At 34.3% G+C, this 24,573-nt stretch overlaps 1 protein-coding gene across 1 annotated transcript in view; it reads right to left on the bottom strand.

Moving 5' to 3' along the window:
- AGMO (alkylglycerol monooxygenase) overlaps positions 1 to 19,386 on the bottom strand; it is a 355,828-nt gene extending 336,442 nt beyond the window's left edge. Inside the window, exons 1-3 of the mRNA XM_011983954.1 lie at positions 19,096 to 19,386; positions 17,510 to 17,640; positions 8,546 to 8,697 (exon numbers count right to left, since the gene is read on the bottom strand). Of these exons, the coding sequence (XP_011839344.1) occupies positions 8,546 to 8,697; positions 17,510 to 17,640; positions 19,096 to 19,221 (409 nt within the window). The 5' untranslated portion in view covers positions 19,222 to 19,386. The remainder of the gene's footprint in view (positions 1 to 8,545; positions 8,698 to 17,509; positions 17,641 to 19,095) is intronic.
- Between the last annotated feature and the right edge of the window lie 5,187 nt (positions 19,387 to 24,573).

The raw sequence follows: 24,573 nt of genomic DNA, 5'->3' as shown, positions 1-24,573 counted from the left end.
CAAATCTCAGTTAATAAGTGTCAATACAAAGAGCTGAGCTCAGGGAACTTGGCTCCAGAATCTACTTTTTTTACCACTATACTTGTTGCTTCTCCAAAGCCCTTCAGTGACACTTGAAATTTAATTTTCTATATTACTATTAGTACTTTTACTAGCATCATCATTTCAGAAATAAGAATTTTAAACAGAATCCCATTTGATGTTTATGCATACAATACAGACTTTTCAGAAATTTGTAAATTTCAGAATTAATGGCAATGAGAGGACAGTTTATCAATTTTAGAACCTGCCCCTATTATTATTGTAATTTAGTTGTTGATGTCTCTGATTCACAATAGAATAAATAATCAGTGACCATACCTGTTATTAAGCAAGTATCTCAGGTACTTAGTATAGGGTTGGTATAAGATGAGTGGTCTCAAATATTTGTTGAAAAAATAATACGTAAGTAAATGTATTAATTCATTTATTCACAAATAAATGCATAAGTGAAGTCAATAGCTATAGAAATAAATATCTAAGTTGATGATTACTGCAAAAATCTTCATGTATCCTCTTAATAATTCACACAGCCATCTTTCATTGTGCTATTTTAATATGATAAAACTAAATTTCATCATAATTATACTTGTTCAGGAAATAGAAGTGGATAGAATTCAACTTGATTTCACTTTTTTTGGTCTAAAATGGCTGTATTCAAATATTTTGTGTGCGAATGCATCGTACATATTTAGTGAAAGAGACTTCCAAATTCTCTTTCTGAATAAAATTACTTCGGACAAAATCTGTTTTTTCCAGATCGTATTTAACCACATATTGTTCCAAAACAATCTTAAAGTCTACTCCAAATTTAAGTGTTTTCCCTCCTGTTTCCATCTGAAATGTCCCTAAACGTTTACATAAGGCTCCATCTTACTTTCTTTGAATTGGCTTATTTATTCATTTACTCATCTATACTTGGTTCCTGGACTTTAAAAGCATTTTCATTAGAATTGCTTCACAAAACTAGAAGATGAGTAAAATACATAAAATCTGTCTCAGAGAGGTTAATCTCAAAGTTATGTGTGTGGTAAACAGTTGCACAGTGGTGCACACCTAGATCTTTTGATTCAAATTTTAATGCTCTTTCTGCTACGTAAGAGGCGAATACATTATGTTCTAAGGCTAAAAGAGGAACACGGCATATTTTGTGTCCATAAAAAGAATCAAAAGTAAGTTAAAGTTTATAATCTTTACTCCATTTATGCCTTCCAATTTAATTTTGATTACTCATTTCACAGCATTTAATTAAATTTCTGGAGAATATTGCACAGCCATCCTCGGTTCTCCTAATTATTCTTGGAAACATTTCTATACTTTACAATCAATGTTCAAAAATAGACTAATGGAGATTCCTGACATCCCTATATTTTATTTTTGTTTATGACTTCCCTGTTTAATAACTCAATGAATTTATGCTTACATTCCCTTGGTAATAGCCATAATCTTTGTTTCAAATGTACTTTCTATATATTATCTACATATGGAATCTCAGAACACCAAAGGAAAGTTAGTCTGTGTCTTTCAAAATGACTGCAGTTGCTAGTGATAAGAATATGCTATTTCTCTGAGAAAGACCCCCTCAAATCAGGCACTTCGAGGGGAAATAATGGTGACCTTTCAGTTCATATATATTTTAAGTGCTTCTATGGACAAATGTTTAACATTCGACATGGGATGGCTCTTGTCACTGAAATAAACTCAGAGGAAAATGGTTGACATAGGTGCCATGTTTTTGGTTGAAACTAATGATAAGAGACTAAAAGGCATAGGAAAGTTGTTGGTGGGAACTCCAAGGCTTCTCTCGTAGAGGTGCTAAATAATCACACTTCAAGGACTGAGGAAAAGTAAGGGATCATGAGGGAAGACAAGAAAAACGGTAGTAACTCAGGCAAATACAAGGTAGAGCTTACCCTAAGTGATCCACTAAGAATACAATCACAATGTATTATTAGTAGTATATATTATTATATTTACAGACAGGGTCTCACACTGACACCCAGGCTGGAGTACAGTGGCACAATCATAGCTCACTGGAGCCTAAAATTCCTGGGCTCAGGTGATCTTACTGCCTCAGCCTTCTGAGCAGCTAGGATTATAGGCATGTGCTACCACACCCAGCTAATTGTTCAATATTTTGTAAAGAAAAGGTCTCTCCATGTTGTCCAAGTTGGTCTTGAAACTCCTAGCCTCAAACTATCCTCCTGCCTTGGTCTCCATAGGCACTGGGAGTGCTACGATTACAGGTATGAGCCAGCATTACCTGTCATAGTGTATTTTTAAAATAAAGAATGTGTCATAACATATAGTAAAGAGTTACAAAAATCTTAGGTATATTCTGATATCAAAAAACAAGTACAGAAGAATGTAAGTAATCTATTCATCAATGCAGACCACAATCCTGGCACCTTCACAAGTTAAAATAATTTCTCAGCAATACCTCTGTTTATTTCCTTTGTTTAAACTATGATTGAAATTAGGATAATCTAACTTCAGCTTCTAAAAGAAAGCCAGAAAGGAATGAATAACTTTTAAGAGTCATATATAGGAGCTCACTTAATCAAAATGAAGTTGTGGGAATAAATATTTGTAACTACACAAAAATTGCGAACACTCCCTTGTTTGCATACAGAATGAGATGAATTTTAACATGAATTAAGCAACGTTTTTGCTGAGGGAAAAAGTTAACAGTTTGAGGGGATAGTACGGATTGCTTATTACAACAATTTTAGATAATGATCCCGCTTTCAGGGCTAAACTAAATTTTGTAACCTTAATGTATAATCAATGCCTCAGAATGAAATATAATAGTAAAAGGTGCAACTGGATACATTCTGTATTTTAATTTTTGATTATTATTAATTTTATTTTTAATTTTTTTTTTAACTTTTAGATTCAGGGGCACATGTGCAGGTTTGTTCTATGTAAGCTGTGTGTCATGAGGTTTGGTGTACAGATAATTTCATCCCCTGGGTAATCAGCAAAGTACCTGATAGGTACTTTCTTCTGATTTTCTCCCTTCTCTCACCCTCCATACTCCAGTTGGCTGCAGTGTCTGTGCCCCTCTCCTAGCATCCCTGTGTTCTCATTGTTTAGCTCCCACTTATAAGTGAGAACATGTGGTATGTGGTTTTCTCTTCCTTAGTTTGCTTAGGATAATGTTCTCCAACTCTATCTATGTTGCTGCAAAGGACATGATCTCTTTCTTTTTTATGGCTGCATAGTATTCCATAGTGTATATATACCACATTTTCTTTATCTGGTCTACCATTGGTTGGTATTTATATTTATTCCATGTCTTTGCTATTGTGAATAGTGCTGCATTGAACATACACATGCATGTGTCTTTATAATAGAACAATTTATATTCCTTTGGGTATATACTCAATAACTGGATTTCTGTGTCAAGTGGTAATTCTAAGTTATTTGAGGAATTGTCAAACTGCTTTACACAATGGCTGAACTGACTTGCACTCCTGCCAACAGTGTATAAGCATTCCTTTTTTTCTGCTACCTCACCAACATCTGTTATTTTTTGACTTTTTAATAATAGTCATTCTGACTAGTGTAAGATGGTATCTTACTGTGGTTTTGATTTTCATTTCTGTAATGATTAGTGATGTTGAGCTTTTTTCATATGAAAACTCTAATTTGTTATTCTATGTAATATATGAGGAGGCTGCCTATTTCAGTCAGGGTCCAATCAGGAGACAGAAACCACATTAGTAACTTGAATAAGGAAAAGTTAATATAAAGAATTATTAATAGGTAAAGAGGAATTTAACTACTAAAAAGGTAAGGAGGGAGGAATTCAATGTTACAGAAGTAGCAGCCAAAGAATGTAGCTACTGCCTATAGAGCTGAGGGAGAGAGAATCAAGGAGGTACTTATACCTTTAGAAGAGTCCAACTCATGTACTCACACACTCACACCACCCCCAAGTCTAAGACTCAGACATCTCTGGAGAGGTTGTGGCTACGACTGGAACTCTGTTGGCGACAGAGAAATTTACTAAATAGAATATATAGGTCCCAGAGTGTATGAGCTACAGCTAGTTTTTTTGGTGCGGCCCCCTGAATGGCAGAGAATCTTGCCAGAGTGTGTAGGCTACAGCTGAGCAAGAGGTGAAGTGTACCACATCCCTCACATACCAAACCTGTAAGTGCCAGATACAAAAGAGCATGCTGGAAAATGGAGGCAAGGTCCCTTTCTCATGTTCCGCCTTTGCAGTGTCCCTCCAGCCCCTTAAATTGGCAAAGTCTAACATCAAGTCAGCTGGGAAAAGAGAAATGTCTACACCATGCAGCTCTGACAATACAAGGAAGGGCAAAGAAGAATAGATTTGAAGAGAGGCCATAAATTAATAACTGGCATGCTGGCACTTCCCCATACTTGGTTGACACTGATACAGTTAAAAATAGTATAAAGTCACATATTTATACATAGAGTCACAAATCATAACCTCTTGTATTGTTTTTCTAAATTTGGTTATATACTGTAGCATTCTGCCTTAGAACTATAAACCAAGAAATTACATCGGTGACATTATTTATGAATTTAACTTTCTATAAAAGTATATATAGAGAAAAAGTATAAATTTTAAGTGTACAACTAACTCAATGAATTTTTACAAATATAAGAACTCATGTAAACACCTCCCAAGGCAAGATAGAGTTTATTATCAGGACCCTGAAGGCCTCATTCTTGTTCCTCCCAAGCAGTAATTATCAGCTTTTAAAACTGCTTCCTTGAAAATCTTTATCTGTTTTCTTACATGTTTAGTGTAACTAATAAAATGTACAAAGAAAAATAATATACTTTTTTATTTTTTATTTTTTATTTTTTGAGACAGAGTCTCGCTCTATTGCCCCAGGCTGGATGGCAATGGCATGGTATTGGCTTACTGTAACATCCGCCTCCCGGGTTCCAGCAATTCTCCTGCCTCAGCCTCCTGAGTAGCTGGGATTACAGGCATGTACCACCACATCTGCTAATTCTTGTATTTTTAATAGAGACGGGTTTTCACCATGTTGGTCAGGCTGGTCTCGAACTCCTGACCTTGTGATCCGCCAGCCTCGGCCTCCCAAAGTGCTGGGATTACAGGCGTGAGCCACTGCGCCCAGCCTAATGCACTATTTTTATGTGGAGGAAAAGAATGCACAAAGTTACTTTTTAAATTTAAGAACTATTTATCCTTCTATATATTTTTCAAAAAACATCATAGCTGTCTATAATAGAACTATTGTATTGCCCTTGCTTTGTGTAATTTGACCATAATTAGCAATTTCTTTTTCATTCCAGAGGAAGAAAAAAATATATAAAGAGCTACAGAACTTCAATATCTTGGCATAGTGATAGAGATGGAATTCAAATGTTGAGAATAAACTGTTTTCTGCTAACTGTCCCATAACTGAGAAAATGCAGCATATATGCAATAGAAACAAATGACAACAACAACAAATCCAGCAATGATTTGGAATCCTAAGGAAGCAATTTAAATACATGTAAAGACAAAATTTTAAATACATAATATATTGTTTCTTCAAAACTCACAGCATTTATCATACTAACAAATGTGAAATATGTTTTTGCTATATCATTCTGAAGTAGTGAAAAGAAAGTAATACATTGAATAGAAAAAGTAGGATTTTATTTTTATCTTACTATATTTTAAGATGACATATGTATTTTGGAATTATTGAAACTTTTCAGTTAAATAAATTTGACCAGTTATTCAATTTGGACAGTATTCCAAGAGGGTCAAGAAATTGGATATTATATGGAAGTTTTTTTAGTCCTGTGTGTGTCTTGATTTCTAAAAACCCATTTTAATATTTTACAGTATTATTTACAAATAAAATTTAAAATTTGAGCATTATATTGAAGGTTGATACATTTAAATAAATTACTTTTTTCCTACTAGCTTTCCATTACAAGTCAAAAGTCTTTGAACTTACGGTTTGGCTGCATAGCCTGAAGGTTGTGAATGTTTTTCCAGAAGGTTTTCAAAATTTTTTTAATGCCTGCCTTTTTTACTGGATTCAGTTCAAAATTTCTAATGAGAAGCATACTTTAAATAGCCTTGATGCCACATTTTTAATATGTTATTTTACTTTATTGCTCTTCCCAACTGAGAACACTTATAATCAACATTTTTAAGAGTTTTATATTGGTAATATTTTGTTGGTTCTTTGTTTCCTGTTATAGTGGGCTTTCCAGGAGTAAACAAATTTGCAGATTTCCCAAATAAACACATCCGTTTTGGGCAGTGTGGCATGAGGAAGGTTCTTGAAAATATGTAATATAGTACCATATAAATGCTTTCTGGAACACCCTTTTGTTGCATAGAAAATGAGGAAGATTGCCAATGAGTTCATTTTAGGAAAAAAACTACTCATTTGAAATAAAACACAAATATGTTATTACATAAACCATATTTATTCTTAATCATGTTTGATTTTTGGAGTAGCCTTTGCATTTATATATGAGGGAATAGTGTCAGGAACTGACCTATTATGTGTCAAAGACAAATGTTATCACACAAAAAATTAATGACTTTTTCTAATTTATATATTCACTTCAAATTGTTCTAATAAATTAAGCCTTCATAGAGTTTCATTAAATGCACATGCTTAAGGTGGTTAACATAAACAATGCTATATTTAAAGTTTAACAGCCTTGAGCATAACACAAATCCATGCTACTCCTAATTCCTTCATCCTTGCTTGGGAAGGATATTTGGTCACACTTACTCCTACACAGATAACTCAGTTATTCACCCTGATCTCTGGTCTCTTCTGTCCATCTGCCATCTATTTATTATTATTATTCCAGGTTCCTTCCTCTTCCTTCCTTCCTCCCCACCCACTCAACCAACCACCCACTGAAATCCTGAGTTCTGCTCTTCAGTAGTTTTTCAAGATTAGTACTTTCCCGCTCTTCCCTTCAGAAATACTTTGGCATGCTTTTTTCTCCTCAGAGACCACTTGCTCACCTTAGCTCTACAACTATTTCTCAGCCCCTACATATCCCTACAGAGGTTCAGATCTAGATTTGTTCCTCATTCTTCCATTTCCCTTTCTATAACAAAATATTTCTTTGGAAGTGCAGCCAAGAATCCCAAAAAGCAAATTCAGTGAACCAGTGCAGTAAGAGGGCTTTTGCAGATGAGACATTTTGCAAAACTATGGTAACAGAAAAGTGCATATGGTCAGGGCCTAGCTGATTGCATTTTCATTTGTAATGTGGAAGTACTGCCAACAAATTGAATTAAGCTTACTATAGTAGAATACATTACTTAAAATTCCATTCTGTTGCAGAGTCCTGAATGACCCTCAATAATTGGGCTGTGAAGTTTGATATTGTGTACATTTTTAGACTCTACCAAGCACGTGATAATAACAATAATGGAAGGCAATATATTAAAATGCAATACTGCTATAAACATGCATGTGCAAGTATCTTTTTCATATAATGATTCATTTTCCTCTGGGTAAAGAAGGAAAAGTAGATCCACCATTTGATCCAGCAATTCCACTGGAATTACTGGATCAATTACAGATCAAACAGTAGTGGATCTACCTTTCCTTCTTTAAGGAATCTCCACACTGTTTTCCATAGAGGTTGTACTAGTTTATCCTTCCTACCAACAGTGTAAAAGGGTTCCCTTTTCACTGCAAAAATATGAAACCAGCCCAAATGCCCATCAAGAAATGAGCAGATAAAGAAAATGTGATATATATTTAGCATCGAATACTACTCAGCCATAAAAAGGAATGAAATAATGGCATTTTCAGCAACCCAGATGGAACTGGAGACTATTATTCTAAGTGAAGTGACTCAGGAATGGAAAACCAAACATCATATGTTCTCACTCATATGTGGGAGCTAAGCTAAGAGGACACAAAGGCATCAGAACGATACATTGGACTTTAGGGACTCAGGGGAGAGGGTGGGGGTGGCAAGGGATAAAAGATTACACATTGGGTACAGGGTACACTGCTCGAGTGATAGGTGCACCAGAATCTCAGAAATCAAAACTAAAGAACTTATTCACATAACCAAACACCACCTGCTCCCCAAAAACCTATTGAAATGAAAAATTAAACACAAACAAACAAAAAAACCTTTTATCCTAACAGCCAAATGTTAGGAACTTGTTTGGGTTCTGACTAATAAATACCCCCATAACAATTAAAATTTTCATTAAAAACCAAACGGTAAATGATTTAAAAAGCAATGCTATAGCCATCACTTTCTAATCTTTTTTAAAATTAGAAAGAAGTGAAAAAAATGTACTTCCAATAATTTCATATCCTTTTAAAATATGGCTTCAGATTTTCTCCACTTAAATTGCAAAGTAAACCTTCATTATTAACTTTTATATCCAATAAAACATCCTATTTTATTCCTGTATTTATCCATTCAATAATTATTTACTGAATATATACTATGTACCAAACACAGTTCAACCTAAGTTAACAAACAGTCCTCATTCGCAGCTTACCATGGGCCATACGATGGAACCAGTAGTAGCCAAAGTCAACTCCGAAGAAGGTTAAATACCAAGTCCATGGAGAATCCCAAGGCAAACTGAACAGCCTGTAGTTCTCCCAGATGTAAATATAACTGGTCAGTTCAATGCTCCTGAAAAATAGACTGGAAGATAAAATTCACAATCAATGATTATATAACATTTTAGAAATAAAATTATGCTAAAATGTTTTAGATAACATTTAAAATTAATGTCTTCATATGAAAAAATGAAACTCTTTCTTCTACTTTGTTTCTTCTCTGTCATTCTTTTTAAAGGCTCAAATTCCTTAGTATCAAAATCATTCCCAGGAAGCTTTATTTTATTTCATAGGCATCATGGATGCCAGCTGTTTGTGCTCTCAACTTCATGAAATTTAAAAGGCCATTTTTTCATGTCTCTTAAAATATTTTTCATTGAGCCCATGCAACATAAATATGACAAGACTACAACTTAATTTCTATGATTGTCATTTCTAAATTTTACTGAAGTATATATTAAGAATGCTTTATAAAGGGAATATAAACTAGGCTTTTCAAAATATTAGGAAAAACATTTCCTTAGATGTAAGGTATACAAACCTAATTAAAATAAACAATTGTTTCTAAAACTCAGACACTAGACTATATCTTGCCACCTATTTATCAAACTTCTGCAAATTCTTATTTTCAATAACTTTTAAAAACCTACAAAATATACTTTAATTTTAGAAAGTATATTATTTTTTCTTTCAAGTTTTATGTGATCAAATTTAAGATTAGCTTCTAGATTATTTGTTTTGTCTCTTTTATCAATTTGATTGAGTTGACTTTTTCTTCTATGTTTATTTTTAAATATAAAAAGAATTAATCATTCTGGTTAATAAAGATATATTTATAAGTCATCAACAAGTTTGGTGCTGAAAATTCTGAGAAACTTCTTAAATATTCTAATTTTAGATACAAGTGGAAGAAGTGGTACAGATTATTATACTACTAAAATTTTTTATTTTTACAGTATTTCCCTTTACAGAGTTAGTTTCCTCAAATTAGCATTTTACTGGTTCTTTTAAAGATCCAGCCCTTTAATTTTATTCTTGAATTTAATTATCATATGACTTTACCTGTGACTTAATAACTTTAAAACAACCTCTTATGCTTTAATATTTTAAAGTATTATTATTTAATCCGTAAAACACTAGGCTATCTTATAACAGCATTAATGTACATAACTCAGAGAAATGCCAAATGCTTACAATTTTGAACAAGAGTACACATCACCACACATTAAAAAACTCAATTTCCAATTTGAGATTACATGGTTGGAAGAAGCAGTTTTGTCCATGTGTTCAAGTCCTTGACCCAAAGGAATTGCTCATCCTGTACCCCTACTCCAATGTCAATCTGAGTGATACTCTGAGTACTCCAGAAACCACTGCTGCAGTGGCCCTGAGACTGCCTGTGGGCCTTCATTTAAAACCTGCCTTCCAAGTTTTTATGAAGGTATGTTAGTCAAAGTAGGGGGTTAGAACAAATTATACTGCAAAGCTTGTTAGCTTGGTTGGTTACTTTTATATATTTAGATGAGGGCTTCACAACAGTGCCACTGTTGACATTTGGACAGGATAGTTCTTTGTTGGAAGAGGTTGTTTGGTGCAAAAGTTTACTGAAACTATGAAATCTTAAAATTGCTCACTATTGTTTATTAGTAGGGGTTACCCATATAAAATTCAAGTTTTAGGTTAAAAATGACAATATCAGTTTTATATGCTTCAATATAACAATTTCTCTAAAACAGGAATTCTTAACTTTAACACTACTGCCATTTGGGCCAAATACTTTTCTGTTTCGAAGGCCTTTCGTGTGCATCATTGAATGTATTCCAGCATTGCTGTTCTTTAGCACCTAGATTTAGGACCCCTCCTTCTCACCCCAGCTATGATTACAAAAATGTCTCCAGATATTTCCAAGTGTTTCCTGGGGAGTAAAAATTTCCCCAGTTGATAACCTCTGCCTTAAGACAACTGATCCAGAAAAATAGATTAAAACAAAATGTAGTAGAAAGTTGAAATCATCTATAGCTGAATGGCTTAAGTATTAGCACACAGTATCAAAGCAGATTCCTCCATGGATTCAGGCAGTCATTCAGTGAATTCATATGAAGAGCCTACTAAGTGCCAGGCACAGTACAAGACACAAGAACACACTATTAAACAGGGCAAATGCCACCAGCCTTATAAATGTTCCCTCAATTTAATACCTTTTAAAAAACAATGCTATCTTTCTTGTCAGCTCCAGTGAAAATGAAAATAGGCATTAAGATACCAAGATCTCAATAACAGACTGAAGGTCCTTGAAAAACTTCCATTTGTTAAAATAAATAAATAAATAAATACAATTAAATCAATCAATAAATAAAAATTTTAAAAAACCTGCCTGAAATTGAAATACTTTTCTATTTCCTGTACAGGTGCCAGGTCTTGAGCAGACACCCAATTTATTACTCCGTCAACTGACTTATTAGGGTTGACACAAATCGAGCTGAAATACGCTTGACATACTACAGTCAAGCCTTCCCCCCACCACATCCCACACACATTAGCATGAAGCCTAACTTCCCTCAAGACACGAAGAAGGAGGGGAGAAGCTGTGAGAGTTATATTCCCTGCTTTCTATCAGCAAAATTAATTTGATATTCTTTTATTACATATATGAAAGAATAGCCATGGAGTGCCCACAACTAAAAGTAATTCACCTAAGCAATACAGCTGGGAAATGATTATCAAGCTCTGGAAAGCCCTGGATTGCAGAAAATAGCGCCTACATTTTCAAAAATGTTCCCACCAGACCTTGAATCATAAACCAAAGTTCCTTCCTCTTTCTCTCCTCAATCCCCCTTACCCCTTCCACCCTGCAATCTCAGCACATGACTCTGCATCCTGGAATTTAAACTCTCTAAACTCCATCCTGCGGGAAGAGGCATATATAATATGTACGTATATAGTAAGCTTACTTTGTCACATGAAGATGGAATATTGGGTAGCACAGGGGCTTGGAATTCCCAAATACTAGATCACTTTTATGCCTTAAGTTTGAATGTAAGACCAGGAAAGTGATCTAAATGTAAAGAGACATTAGAATCCTCTAATTAGCAACCTGCGTATAGAGAGGCTTTCCTTCCATTGTCCTATTTTCTTCATGAATTCCCCCAAACAGCAGTTTTCTCTTGGGTCTGAAGCATATGTTTCAGCAAATGAAAAGTAGCTTATTTCTCTAACTAGTGATCTGATTTTCTGTGTGTTTTACAAAACATTTTTCTCTCATCACTAGAAATTTGTCAATGTTCAGTTACTATAAAAAACTGTTAAGTTACTAAATTACTATTTAGTATTAATCCCCATTTTTTACAAAATAAAATTCAGTTTTAATGCTAATATTAAAAAATAATCAATAAATCAGAAGTAAATGTTATCTGGGGATTGAGAATTAGAAACAAATGAGTTTTCAAAGTCATCTCCCTCTGAGTCTACCCATCACCAGGAATAGAAGTGTGAGAGTGGTCATGACGTTCACCCGTTCAGTATCTAAGGATGATTTACGGTATGAGATAATTAGGCTGAATGAGCCCTAAAATGACTCTCAGGTTGTTGTCATTAAGAAAGTAAGTGACATTTGAAGTAATGCTCTCACTGCAACCTCCTAAAATAACAGAGCAAGTTTCAGAATAAGTAGACTTATGTACTATACTCATACGAATCTGCCAATTTATATTATTCCATAACTGTCATTATAGCTGAGTGTTCTGATTTGGCCAGATTATACAAAACTAAAAAAAAAAAAAAAATTAGATATTTTTATTTCGAATACTCTTGTTTTATGAGCCGGAAAATAAATGAATATTTAAACAAGATTATTACAAATATCCTTAAAACTCCAAGAAGTTACAAATAAATTAATGTATTGGATCATATATATGTGTGTGTGTGTGTGTGTGTGTGTGTGTGTATTTTGGATCATATATATGTGTGTATATCTATAGGATTATATGTATATATTAGATCATATATATGTATATATGTTGGATCATATATATATGTATATATATTGGATCACACACACGTATATACATTTATGTAGAGAGAGTGAGAGAGATTTTTCTGCGAAATGTTGTATTTATTTACTTCAAAATCTCTTCAACTGAATCCGGGAGTTTGCACTGCCTGTCTGTAAAGCTACTGCCACTTTTGCTCCATCTAGTGGAATATTGATTTTTGCTTGGTCATAGTAAGATAGATAATATTACCTTTACCGTCTGCAAACAAATAAAATCTGCACTACTAATTCTTATTGTTAAATGGTATTATGTTCATAAAACAATCACTTAATTTAATTTCTTCATAACAGAAACCATAAAACCATAAACCTTTAAAAACACAATGTGATAGATTTGGAAGAAATGAATTTGCCACATTCTTTACTTTGCAGGAAATGTATTACTCGATTGAATAAACACACAAGTCCAGACTAATAAGCAGTGAACCTTGCATTCACTAGGGAAGTTTCATCTAATAGCAGTTTGTGAAGTTATGCAATTAATAACAAAGGCAAAGTCTATTTATTCGTTTTTTAACGCAAATGTTAAGAGGAAATGAGACATTCTCTCAAATATAATTAACAAACCAACAAATTTTTAAAATCTATTTTCCTTACATGGGGATTTTTAATAATTATTTCTAAGTTAACAAACTTTAGTATTAATAATAAAGCATTATTATTAACATTACATAGATTCATTTATCTCTTATTTTGGACAATGAATTGCTGCTTATTAAAGTCATCATCCAAAATTATATACATTTATTTGTTAGGTCTGATTTGCCAAGGCAACATTTAGCCTCTCATGTTAAAGCCCCTAGTATAAAAACCCAGTATACAATTTTTCTATATTCTCTGGCCCCATCCCAAAGAGTCAAAAATATTTTTAAAATGTTTAATTTCCTCCTTTTAAATTTTTTTTTTTTTTGATGAATTGAAACTTTCTTGTCAGGAATGGAAAATTCCATGGCAGGCATGGCCAGTAAAAGTATGCATATATATGGTTGAACATTGTGGAGCTAGCTCCATAGTAAAAATTGGCAGTGACCCATATGTATTAAAAGTGGAGTGTCCCCAATTTTATTTGAAAATTTACCTACTTAAATTATCCCTCTAACCTATTGCAATTTGATTTATAATCTGCTGTTTCAACAGAATAAATGAACCCATTAAAAACAAACATACTGTAGATATTTATATCAGGAATAAAACTTCTCTGGGGAGGATGCAATTTATGGAAGTAGAAACATTGGAAGGAAGTAACAAATTGAAGTCCCGGTTTTCTAATGAAGGATTGGAAATTGAGTTCTGCTTAAACAAGCAGGAAAAAAAATGTGATTATTTTTCACTCATTAACATTTAAGTCAGTAGCAGGATATTTCACAAGTTTTAGATACGTTTGCTTAAACAATAGATTTTGTAAACACTTTGTTAAATAAAGTTTAATTTTTTTACAGTCACATATGCGACTAATTGTTAGAAAGGCAGATTATTTGCATGATACACTGTGTTTATCTAGAATACATAGACATATCTTTTTATAACTAGGACTAGTATCTGATTAGGAAGGCTGCCTACTGGATGATAGGCTGTCTACTGGATTTCAGAAGAGCAAAACAGATGCAAACCTGCCCAGAATCTGTTTCTTAGGACAGATGGACTTTTATTACAGACCATGGTCTGTCCAACAGACTTGTAAACAAGATATAATCTTCTCCATTGTTAATATTTTCCTTGACATAAAGACTTGAAAGAGGTAGCATGTGTCTTTTCTATCACCATGGTAAGCACACTATTAATCTTTAAGGTACCTGAAATTTTATGTAATCCTGAAATTAAGATCCTCAAAAAAAACACATCGTTTTTCTTCAAAGTCTGCACACAACATTTCTATTACGTGAATGACGAAGTGGAAAAACGTGTTCGCTTTGATTTCCACTTCTTTTGTCAGAGGCCACATGCTTATTTGGAATTATTATCCAAAGCATAATTCTTCACAAATGTATTAGCAAAAGGCATACTACCATTTGTCTTGAAATCACCTATTTGAAGGACGTAGCAAGCCCCTGTTGCTAGTGTAGAAAATGAAATTAGTCCCTGGGAGAGGATACAATCATTGCAGTGTTAATCTAACCCTCAGCTGTTAATGATTTGCACAGGGATCCCCCTTGACGCTGTGGCTTCAACTGAAATATTGTTTTAAGAATTGATGTCAAATTCTTCCTTTTTTTTTCTGAAAGCGGATTGAGAGGAATGGATCCACAGGCTTGCTTTTCCTTTTCTGTTTATATCTGGATTTGGGATTTTTTTTATAGCAACAAATAAAATACAAACATTTTCACCATAGTTCTATACAACAAAACAAACAAAAAAAGTTCATTTTCAGATAATTTGCTTTACTGGGATCTTTCAGACAAGGCTGTAAAAGAGAAAATTCCTTGAAACACTTTAAAGAAATCCACATTTCATAATTTAGAATTCTTCTTTACATCTACAAGGAAAAAAGGTATAATTTGCTTTCTCATTTAAAATAACTATAGAAAAATATTCTCCAAATTAAAGTTCATAACCTTTTACCTTTCTCTCAAAGGGCACCAGAGTTAACAGTTTGTGTTAGTTTAAGGACTGTTATGAGTAGTGGGTGAAGGAAAAGAACCGCATGTTCTATCCCTGAAGGACTGGTTTGTTTTGGTTTCTTTTTTTCCTTCTCTCTCTCTCTCTCTCTCTCCTCCCTCTCTCTCTCTCTCTCTCCTCTCTCTCTCTCTCTTTCTCTCTGCTTTTGGGGGTGTATAGTTTGTAAAAATATCTCCTTTATTCTTATTTTCCTGTTATAACTCTGTACCTTTTTAAAATGACACTGCTGAGCAAAAATATTGTATTGAGGATACAGTTTGTATTTCTGGTACTTACAATGTTATGATAAGAGAACAATCTAATTTAATTTGGAACCAAATCAAACTTTAAAAGGTAAAAAAATAATTCTGAAGAGTTCATTCAATTTGCTGTCAAATTCATTGTCAAAATGCTTAACAAATTCATTCCAATTCAGTAAAATATATGACCTGTAATTGTATATGCAGGGCAATTTTCAGTTATCAGGTGACTTTTATAGTTTATCAATAATCTGATTTCCATAAACCTATACACTTAACTTTCTGAGAATGAGCTAAATTAACCAACTGGGTATTTTCAAATAACTAAATCTACATCTAAAGCTATATACCCTTGGGCATGTTGAATGTATTTATTGTTCATTTCTGCTTAAGGGGGACATGTATTATAATAAAGGAAATTATCTATACTTGTAAATTCTTATTCATGATAATCTGGGAATTAGCTGCAAATTTCTGGAGACATTATCTTCCTCTGATTCCAACTACAAAATGCAACAATTACAAGTAGTTTTTCAGAGTAAATATTATTAAGATTACTTCTACTATATAACTAACGCACTTTTCTCAAACACTTACTGAAAAAAAAATACTTTTAGGTTTATTTTCTATTTAAACTATTTTACGTAATATATGAAATTATTCCACCTTTTTTAGATGTTTAAAGTTTTCATGTTATTTTTTAAAAATCCACCTTAGTTTCCCACTGGGCGGTTAATAGAAACATTCCAAAGCAATGAGCACCAGTCCGAAGTAAAGCTCTTAAAACAGGACAAGAAGCAATGGGTGGGAAGCTGGAATGAGAACATTCATCAGTAGCTCAAAGCACAGACGTCTAAGGGAATCTTTGCTCACCTTCTGCCTCTTTGGTAAGCCCACATGTGTTGAAGATGACTTCCATTTTTTGGTCTTTCCTCTTCACACATTATAATGTACTCTTTCTAAACAAATAGTAGGTCATTTATATCTTACTATTATCGGGTCCCAATATCACCTAATTTTATCATCAACATAATGTTACAGGAATATTACTGCTTTTTGGGTAACTTTACATGCAACAGACATCATTCCAGGCACAGGAGCTAAAACTATTAAGAACACACACCTCTTGCTCTCAAGTTGTGTGCGAGCTAGCAGGAAAGGCTGAGAGAAAAACAGGTGAGCATCATGTCTTGTGATAATTCTAGATCTGGGATAAGCACACAATTCCATGGGACTGTAGTGTAGGAATGCCTAACATAAGGTTGGAGAACAGATAAGGCTTGTTGAAGAGTGTGACATCTATGCTTAGACCTAATAAATGAATCTGAATTGGCCTGGATGGTTTTCAAGGCAGAGGGAAGTGCCTGTGGCATGTGGAAAATGGCAAGTAGTAAAGCATGATGGGATAAAGATGACAGACAGGAGAGTGGAGGACCCAAAAGCAAAGTCAGAGAAACAGTGTTCTCTATAGTTCAAGACAGGGATTTGTACCTTATACTTGAGGCAATAGGGAGCCAGTGAAGGATTTTCACTAGATTCATATTATGGAAATGTTTGGCTGCAAACGGGGTTGTACTAGAGCCAGACACCAATTAGGAAACCATTGTAGTTATTCAGAGATTTGTGTGACCTGCCCTAGGGAATGTCTACACCCCAGAGAGCTATTCTTTCTGAAGCTGAAAGAGACAAAACACAGTTTTAATAGAGAACTAGACCATAACTCAGAGCTGGAACCACAATAAGGCAAATGAAGCACTCATTTTAAAGGGGTATCAACAAAGTCAAGATAAATAATCTTTAGGGTGATTTTTAAAATGAGTGCAAAAAATCAGTGAAGAACAAAATATCAAAATTTTAAATAATGACATGAACAGAATTCTTTGGGAATATTTGTGGAAATAAACTAACTCTCCCATGCATTGAGTTCCTTTGTCCCTCATACTTAGGCAATTTCAGTTTTTCTACTCAGCGTTGTTAACCATCTAACTCACCTTGGAAGTCGAGACAGAACACCAGCTGAGATTGACGTTAAAGCGTCATCCAAGCGACCCGGTGACTTCCCTTTGTGAATCCAGCTGACAACAAGTTCAAGTAGCATCAAGGAAATGAAAAATGGAGTTGCCTGGAAAGGAAATTGCAGAAAAGAGATGCTATTATGTTCCATATGAAATTATTTTACATTTCCTGATTAGTCACTTCAGAATTGAAATGCCCAGATTTGGGAAGCCCCGTAGGAGATGGTAGACACCCATTTTAGAGGATTACTTCCCACACAGTGGTAAAGAAGTCTAATTATTTTAGACATTTGCTAAATATGTGCTCAAATTCTCTCATCCAATTTGAATATGAAACGTAATCATAGATATAGCCATGATAATTATAATATTATAAGATTAGGAGGAACATCTTCCAAATGAGGTTAAAAAAATACATTGAGAATAAGGTAAATAATTAGAAGTCTATCATCTCTACATATGTAATTTAGATCCACTTCAAGAGGCTTTCCTTAAAGATGCACATAATTCTAATTTTTCATATTAGAATTACCAGAACTATTTCTAATGATGAAATTGAAAGGGTAGAGACAATTTTCTTCCTAGAATTTTAGAGAATATGGTAATTTTACATGTTTTCTTAAAACATGATTCAGATTTTATTCACTTGGTTTTGATTTTTGTTTCACGTAATAAGAAATGTTTTGAAGGCTCCACTATTGGTGATGGAGCATTGAATTCGGTTTGATGTTGCAGTATAAACAATAATACTTTATGAAGATATCAGTGCCACTTTTTTTAACTTAAAAAAATCAGAAAGAAAGCGTAATATCTAATCTTGAAAAAGTGTGGATTTTACTCATTTGGAAGGTAATCATGAGTTTTGAAGCTTTCTAAACTGAACTCTCAGTAACATATTCTGTGATGTCATTTTTTCTTTTTTCTATTTCTGCCTTGAACCAGTGAGTGCTGTAGGAACAACTCTGATAGGGTGGGGAACTTCAGTACTCAAGTTCTAATTCTGGATATTTCCACTTCCAGTCATAGCCAGGAACCAGAAGTGAAATGTGCCTCTGAGTACTTCAGAGTTTCAAAGAAAACTTGGTTCAAATTCAAACTAGGGAAGTCAGAGTTGGACCTGGTCAAGCTGCATATCCTTCATTCTGCAGAACTATTCTACCAAATGAAAGAGGAAATAGTTTCCCTGGAAGGGGTGGACAAGTTAAAGATTTAAAAATGAAATTGTTACAAAGTTGACTGATGTGGTGTAACTATTTGACATTGAGCTTCCAACAGCTACATTTACAATGCCACGGAGTCCAGGAAAGCTTTGAACTTTTGTTTTTATCATATTCTGGAGTGACATACAAAGGAGGGAGGGAATTTACAGGTGAAGATGGCTATGGATTGTAAGGAAATTCAAGTAGAAATTCTACTTTTGCTTCAGGCCTTTAAGAAACTGAATTATTATTAGAATTTAATAATTTGAATAATGAAAGTGAACAAAAGCCTAAGGAAGTTGACCTTACCATTTATTAAGAAAGCAGCAAGAGTAAGAGTAACCTCTTCCAATATAGTCTCACCTTTTTAACATAATCAGGCACCTCTTCTAACGTTTGAAATGAAGTTTCATTGGGTTTCATCGTGTAAAACAACATGCGAAATCCCTGGGAAAATGAAACATCCTGCTGGGCTTCTGGGTTCTTCATTTCTGCCCTTGTCTGATTCCCAGCTGGAGAATATTTAGGATTCAATGCTTGAAGCCAGAGGCTGAACAAAGAGGACGAGATGTGCAGCTCAGAACCAGCTCTTTGTCAGAGAACAGCTAAAACCCTCCATTGAGAGCACACTCAACAGCCGATTCTGTGTAGAGACAGAAAAATACAAGGATCAAGAACAAGTACAGAGTTCAGTGGGCGCTAGGCCAGAAACAGGGCATGTGGGGGAGGGAAAAGAGGACTCATACCCAAATCAAAGTCATATAGTGCAGTTTGACTGTAGGTGGAGCAAGTTACTACTTAAAAAAGAAGAGAAAAAATCGTTAACAGTGACATGGAAAGAAAAAAGTGATAATGCAGGTACAAGTTCACTCTGAAAAACTGGATAGAAACTCAAGCATCAAATCACATAGAAAAACATTTTTTTCTCCTCATTTAGAAATTTACAATGTGTTCAAATTTGTAGTCTCTTTATTTCCTGCAGGGACAGGATATAGGCGAGCTACTTAATAATAGCTTGAAAGTCAGTAAGCCCCTGAATATCTGGCTCCTTATTACCTATTTATATTTCTGTATCTGAATCATGATATTATAACTTCTGAATGTTTACAACCAGTTTAGGGGCATTTGGCTTATTACATAACCTACATCATTTAATGGAAACTTGGTTAGTCACATCTTCTTGATTCTTGTTAGTACTTATGGGAACTTTCTGATTAAAGAAGGTGCCAAGATGTTGCTGTGAGACCTATTTCTGTTTTACAGAAAGAACTTAAGTGATTGTACCTTTTAAGTAGATTACAAGGCACTTAATTTATTACATTACCAGTGAGTATGTGGAGCTTGCCAGAATAGCCTCAGCCCTTTACCCTAGCTGTAATCATCCTTTAGCTGCCATTTTATCATTTAAAGATGTTTAGATAGATCTAATTAAAGTATCAATGAATGACTGTTTTAGAAAAATATAGAAACTATAGATAAGCAATAATAAATTACTGCCCAAAACACTATTAACATTTTGGTACATGTATAGTCAGTTTTGCTATAATGTGATATATCCATTCCTAAGAATCACAATACAGTACAAAACTGTGCAACAAAAACCACGGAACTTATGAGAAAAATGTGATTAGGGTAAAATACTCAAAAACGTCATAACGACTCAAAAGGAACAAAAAAAAAAAAGATCAAAGCCAAATAAAAATGGTAGCACACTTTCACACATGTTATATGGTTAAGACATACATACAAACTAAAATAAATATGATGCTTTACCTTGAAAAAGGCCTGAAACTTGTTTTGGAAATTAGACATTGGAAGATTTGCAAACTGTAAGTTACTTTAGTTTGTTGAAATATGGGTTATCTGAAATCAGAAAGTTGTAATATGACATGTGGGTGTCACGGCTCACAACACATAGGTGAAGTGAGAGTGCTATTATAAGCGATGTGTGGATTTTGTGCGTCCTACGCCTTTCAGTTTTTCAGTTCAGTTTTTTAAAGTTCACCTACTCTTTTTCACTGAAAAAAAAAATCACACATGAGCATAGGTAGTATGCTCAAATTATTTTTTAGTATATTAATCACATTGGAACAAATTTAATCTCAAAGCACATGTTATAGCAGAACTGACTGTCCTTTCAGACCATTCTCATTACAAGTAAATACACATGGACATTAATTTTTAATAAAAGTGACTGGGTGTCATGGCTCACACCTATAATGCTAGCACTTTGGGAGGCTGAGATGGACAGATCACCTAAGATCAGGAGTTTGAGACAAGCCTGGCCAACATGGCAAAACCCTGTCTCTACTAAAAATACAAAATTAGCTGGGTGTGGTGGTAGGCACCTGTAGTCCCAGCTACTCGGGAGGCTGAGGCAGGAGAATTGCTTGAACCCGAGAGGTGGAGGTTGCAGACAGTGGAGATCGCGCTATTGCATTCCAGACTGGGTGACAGAGCAAGACTGTGTCTCAAGAAAAAAATGTTTTTAATAAAAGTGATCATATTAGGCATACTGTTTTATTACCTGCTTAAAAAACAATTTGGAAATTAACAATGTGATACATTACAAGAGGAAAAAAGTACAAACAATATAGTTGTATTTAAAGTAAAAAGTGACAGCATCCTTTCTTCTCAATATATGCACACCTTCCACTCCACTTCAGAGGGATAACATATCCTCTTGGTGGATATTTTTGCCATATCTGTTTTTCCCTAAAAACGGTAGTTATTAGCATTGTTACCATACGAATGCATTTCTATATACACATAATGGTTCGATTTTTCGATGGGCCATATCAAACATAAGATACAACAACTTCCTTCTTGGAGTTAATAACTTACCAGGAACTTTTTTTTTTAGTATATGGTTATACAGGTATAGCTTTTTTTTCTTGGTTTTATTGGCTGCAAAAGTGTGTGTGTGCATTCCAATGAGCAAAACAAAATTATTTCTAACTTTTTAAAACAGAGGCAATTTTATACAAAAAAAGAGTTATTACACAGATGATGGGAGAAGTAAAAAGCCAAACAGTAACAAAGAGGTAATCTAGAGATTAGTACCAATAGGAAGCCACTAGCATTGTTAAGCTGTAGGGACAAATGGAGAAGGTGGTATTAGTAGAGCCCAGGGGCTATGGCCATCCAGGAAACGTTGGAGCCACGATTGGCTTGTCTAGCAAGAGCATTTCCCATGGAGCAAAGCCAATCAATGCCAGAAATAATATACATGGCAGAGAGGGAAGGGAGAGAAGTACTACGGCTTATCCCTTCTTCCTGCCCACCAGTCTCCCAACAGTACTTCCCATTAGGCTATGACATGGTTTGGATTTGTGTCCCTGCCCAAATCTCATGTCAAATTGAAATCCCCAGTGTCGGAGGAGGGGCCTCGTGGGAAGTGTTGAATCACGGGGGTAGATTGCCCTCTTGCTGTTCTCCTGATAGTGAGTGAGTTCTCAAGAGATTGGTTGTTTAAAAGTCGATAGCACCTCCCTCTTCTCTCTCTTCCTCCTGCTCTGGTCATGTAAAACATGCCTGCTTCCCCTTCTGCCATGACTGAAAGTTACTTGAGGCCTCCCTAGTCATTCTTCCTGTACAGTCTGCAGAACTGTGAGCCAACTAAAACTCTTTTCTTTACAAGTTACTCAGTCTCAGATAGTTCCTTTTAGCAGTGTGAGAATGACTAATACAAGCTAAAGGAGTTAAAAGCTAGTTGAGAGAAAAAGATAGAAAAAGAAGCCTGGTGAAGGTAACCTCTTACTACACACAGTGCTGAAGGAGAAAGGGAGGGAGGAATCAATCTATGGAAAAAGTCAACCAAGAACCAGCACACCATCATAACTTACTTAACTACTCCTCTATTGCTGTGTATGTAAATGTAGTCTTCCATTTTTAACTAGTAAATGTAATGCAACGATAAACATCGTGCTATAAATACTTATACATTTTGCACATTTTTGTGTTACATAGATTCCTAGCAGCAGAATTATGCAATGAAGAGTATGTAAAATTTACCCTTTGATAATTGCTGCCAGATTCACCTTTCAGATTGCCTTCCCCTCCACACTCTTGCTAACACTGGCTACTATTAATCTTTCATAATTTTTAGCCAACTCGTTAATGAAAAAATGATATCTTGTTTTAATTTGCATCTCCCTAATGACACTGAACATCTTTCAGTACTTTTATTAACCTTTTGTGCTTCTTAATCTGAAATTTATTTTTTAATATGATCTGCACATTATTTTATTTCATTGTCATTATTGATTTATAGGCCATTTCTATTATAAATATATAATTCTATATACAGTATATATATTCTTATATATGTGACAAATGTTTTCTCATTTCATTTTCAATAGTTATCTATATGTTGTCATACTGCAATTGTAACTGTGTGTGTGCTGTTATCCTTTGTTTTATTACTTCTGCTTTTGGATCTTGCTTATGAACATTTTCCTTGCCAGAATTCTGTAAGAACAATCTTCTGATTTTTTTTTTAGATATTTAAAGGATTTCTGTTGTTTAAATTATCCGAAATTTGGTTTTCCATATGGTCTGTAGTAATTATTTGACTTTGTACCTTGCCTTTACGGATCACAGTTCTTCCCACACCATTAGTCAGTCAATACTTTTCCCACTATTCTATGTACTTGTACTATTTCCAGGCTCTTCATTCAGCTCTGTGGATGTTTTTATCTAGTCTTATGCTAGTGTCATGTTGTCTTCATCATTGCAACATCATAATAAATTCTGGTAACTTGTAGAACAATTTCTCATGCTTGAATTTTATTTCTCAAAAATATGAAGCTGTTTTTATACATTTGCTCATGTAAATGTTTAGACTAAACTTCAAAGAATCCTGTTGGCATTTTAATTGGAACTACATTAAATTCATGGATTAATATGAAAAGAATTGACATCAGAGGCACTCAATAAATTTGTTTTGAATGAATGAATATATATATAAAATCATTTAAACCTAATTCTATGACTAAATCATGTCAATGCTCACTTCCAACACTTCTCTTCCTTATATCTTCCATTCTTGTTTTTTTTTTTTTTTTTTCCTTTGTACTGTTGTAGATTGCAAAAGTTTTCAGGAGAGTACATGTATAACTGCATATCTTACTATAATTTTTTTCTTACCTATGTATGTGAAGGATAAGTTGGCTAAATATACACTTTTTGGTTCAAATAGTAATTCTTTCAAAATTCAACAGAGACAGAGCACTTTGGCTGAAGGCCTGTTAAGTGAAGCCAAGATGGACAGAACAGAGGACTTTGAACCTTCACATGAACCAAAAAGAGGACACTTGTATTAGTCCGTTTGAACCCTGCCAATAAAAGACATACCTGAGACTGGGTAATTTGTGAGGAAAAACAGGTTTAATGGACTCGCAATTCCACGTGGCTGGGGAGGCCTCACAATCATGGAAGCAAGTGAAAGGCATGTCTTACACAGGCGGCAGGCAAGAAAGAGAAGGAGAACCAAGCAAAAGGGGTCTCCCCTTATAAAATCATCTGATCTCATGAGACTTATTTACTACCATGAGAACAACAGGGTTAAAGCGACCCCATGATTCAATTATCTCCCACAACACGTGGGAGTTGTGGGAGCTACAGTTCAAGATGAGATTTGGGTGGGGACACAGCCAAACCATATCAACACCCCAGACATTTTCAGATGTCTTCTTGTCTGAGTAACTGTCGGATCTCTGCTCAAAGCTACCTAGTCAATGGGAGTCTGCTGGGGATTCCTTTTTTTTTTTTTTCTTTTCTTCTTTTTTTCTTTTTTTTTTTTGGTCTAATTCAAGGGAAAAAGCTTGAGAAGAGTCTAAT

The sequence above is a fragment of the Mandrillus leucophaeus genome, unplaced genomic scaffold (assembly GCF_000951045.1).
Source record: "Mandrillus leucophaeus isolate KB7577 unplaced genomic scaffold, Mleu.le_1.0 Scaffold258, whole genome shotgun sequence".
Classification (NCBI taxonomy): domain Eukaryota; kingdom Metazoa; phylum Chordata; class Mammalia; order Primates; family Cercopithecidae; genus Mandrillus; species Mandrillus leucophaeus.
This window is presented reverse-complemented; position numbering and strand designations above follow the sequence as displayed.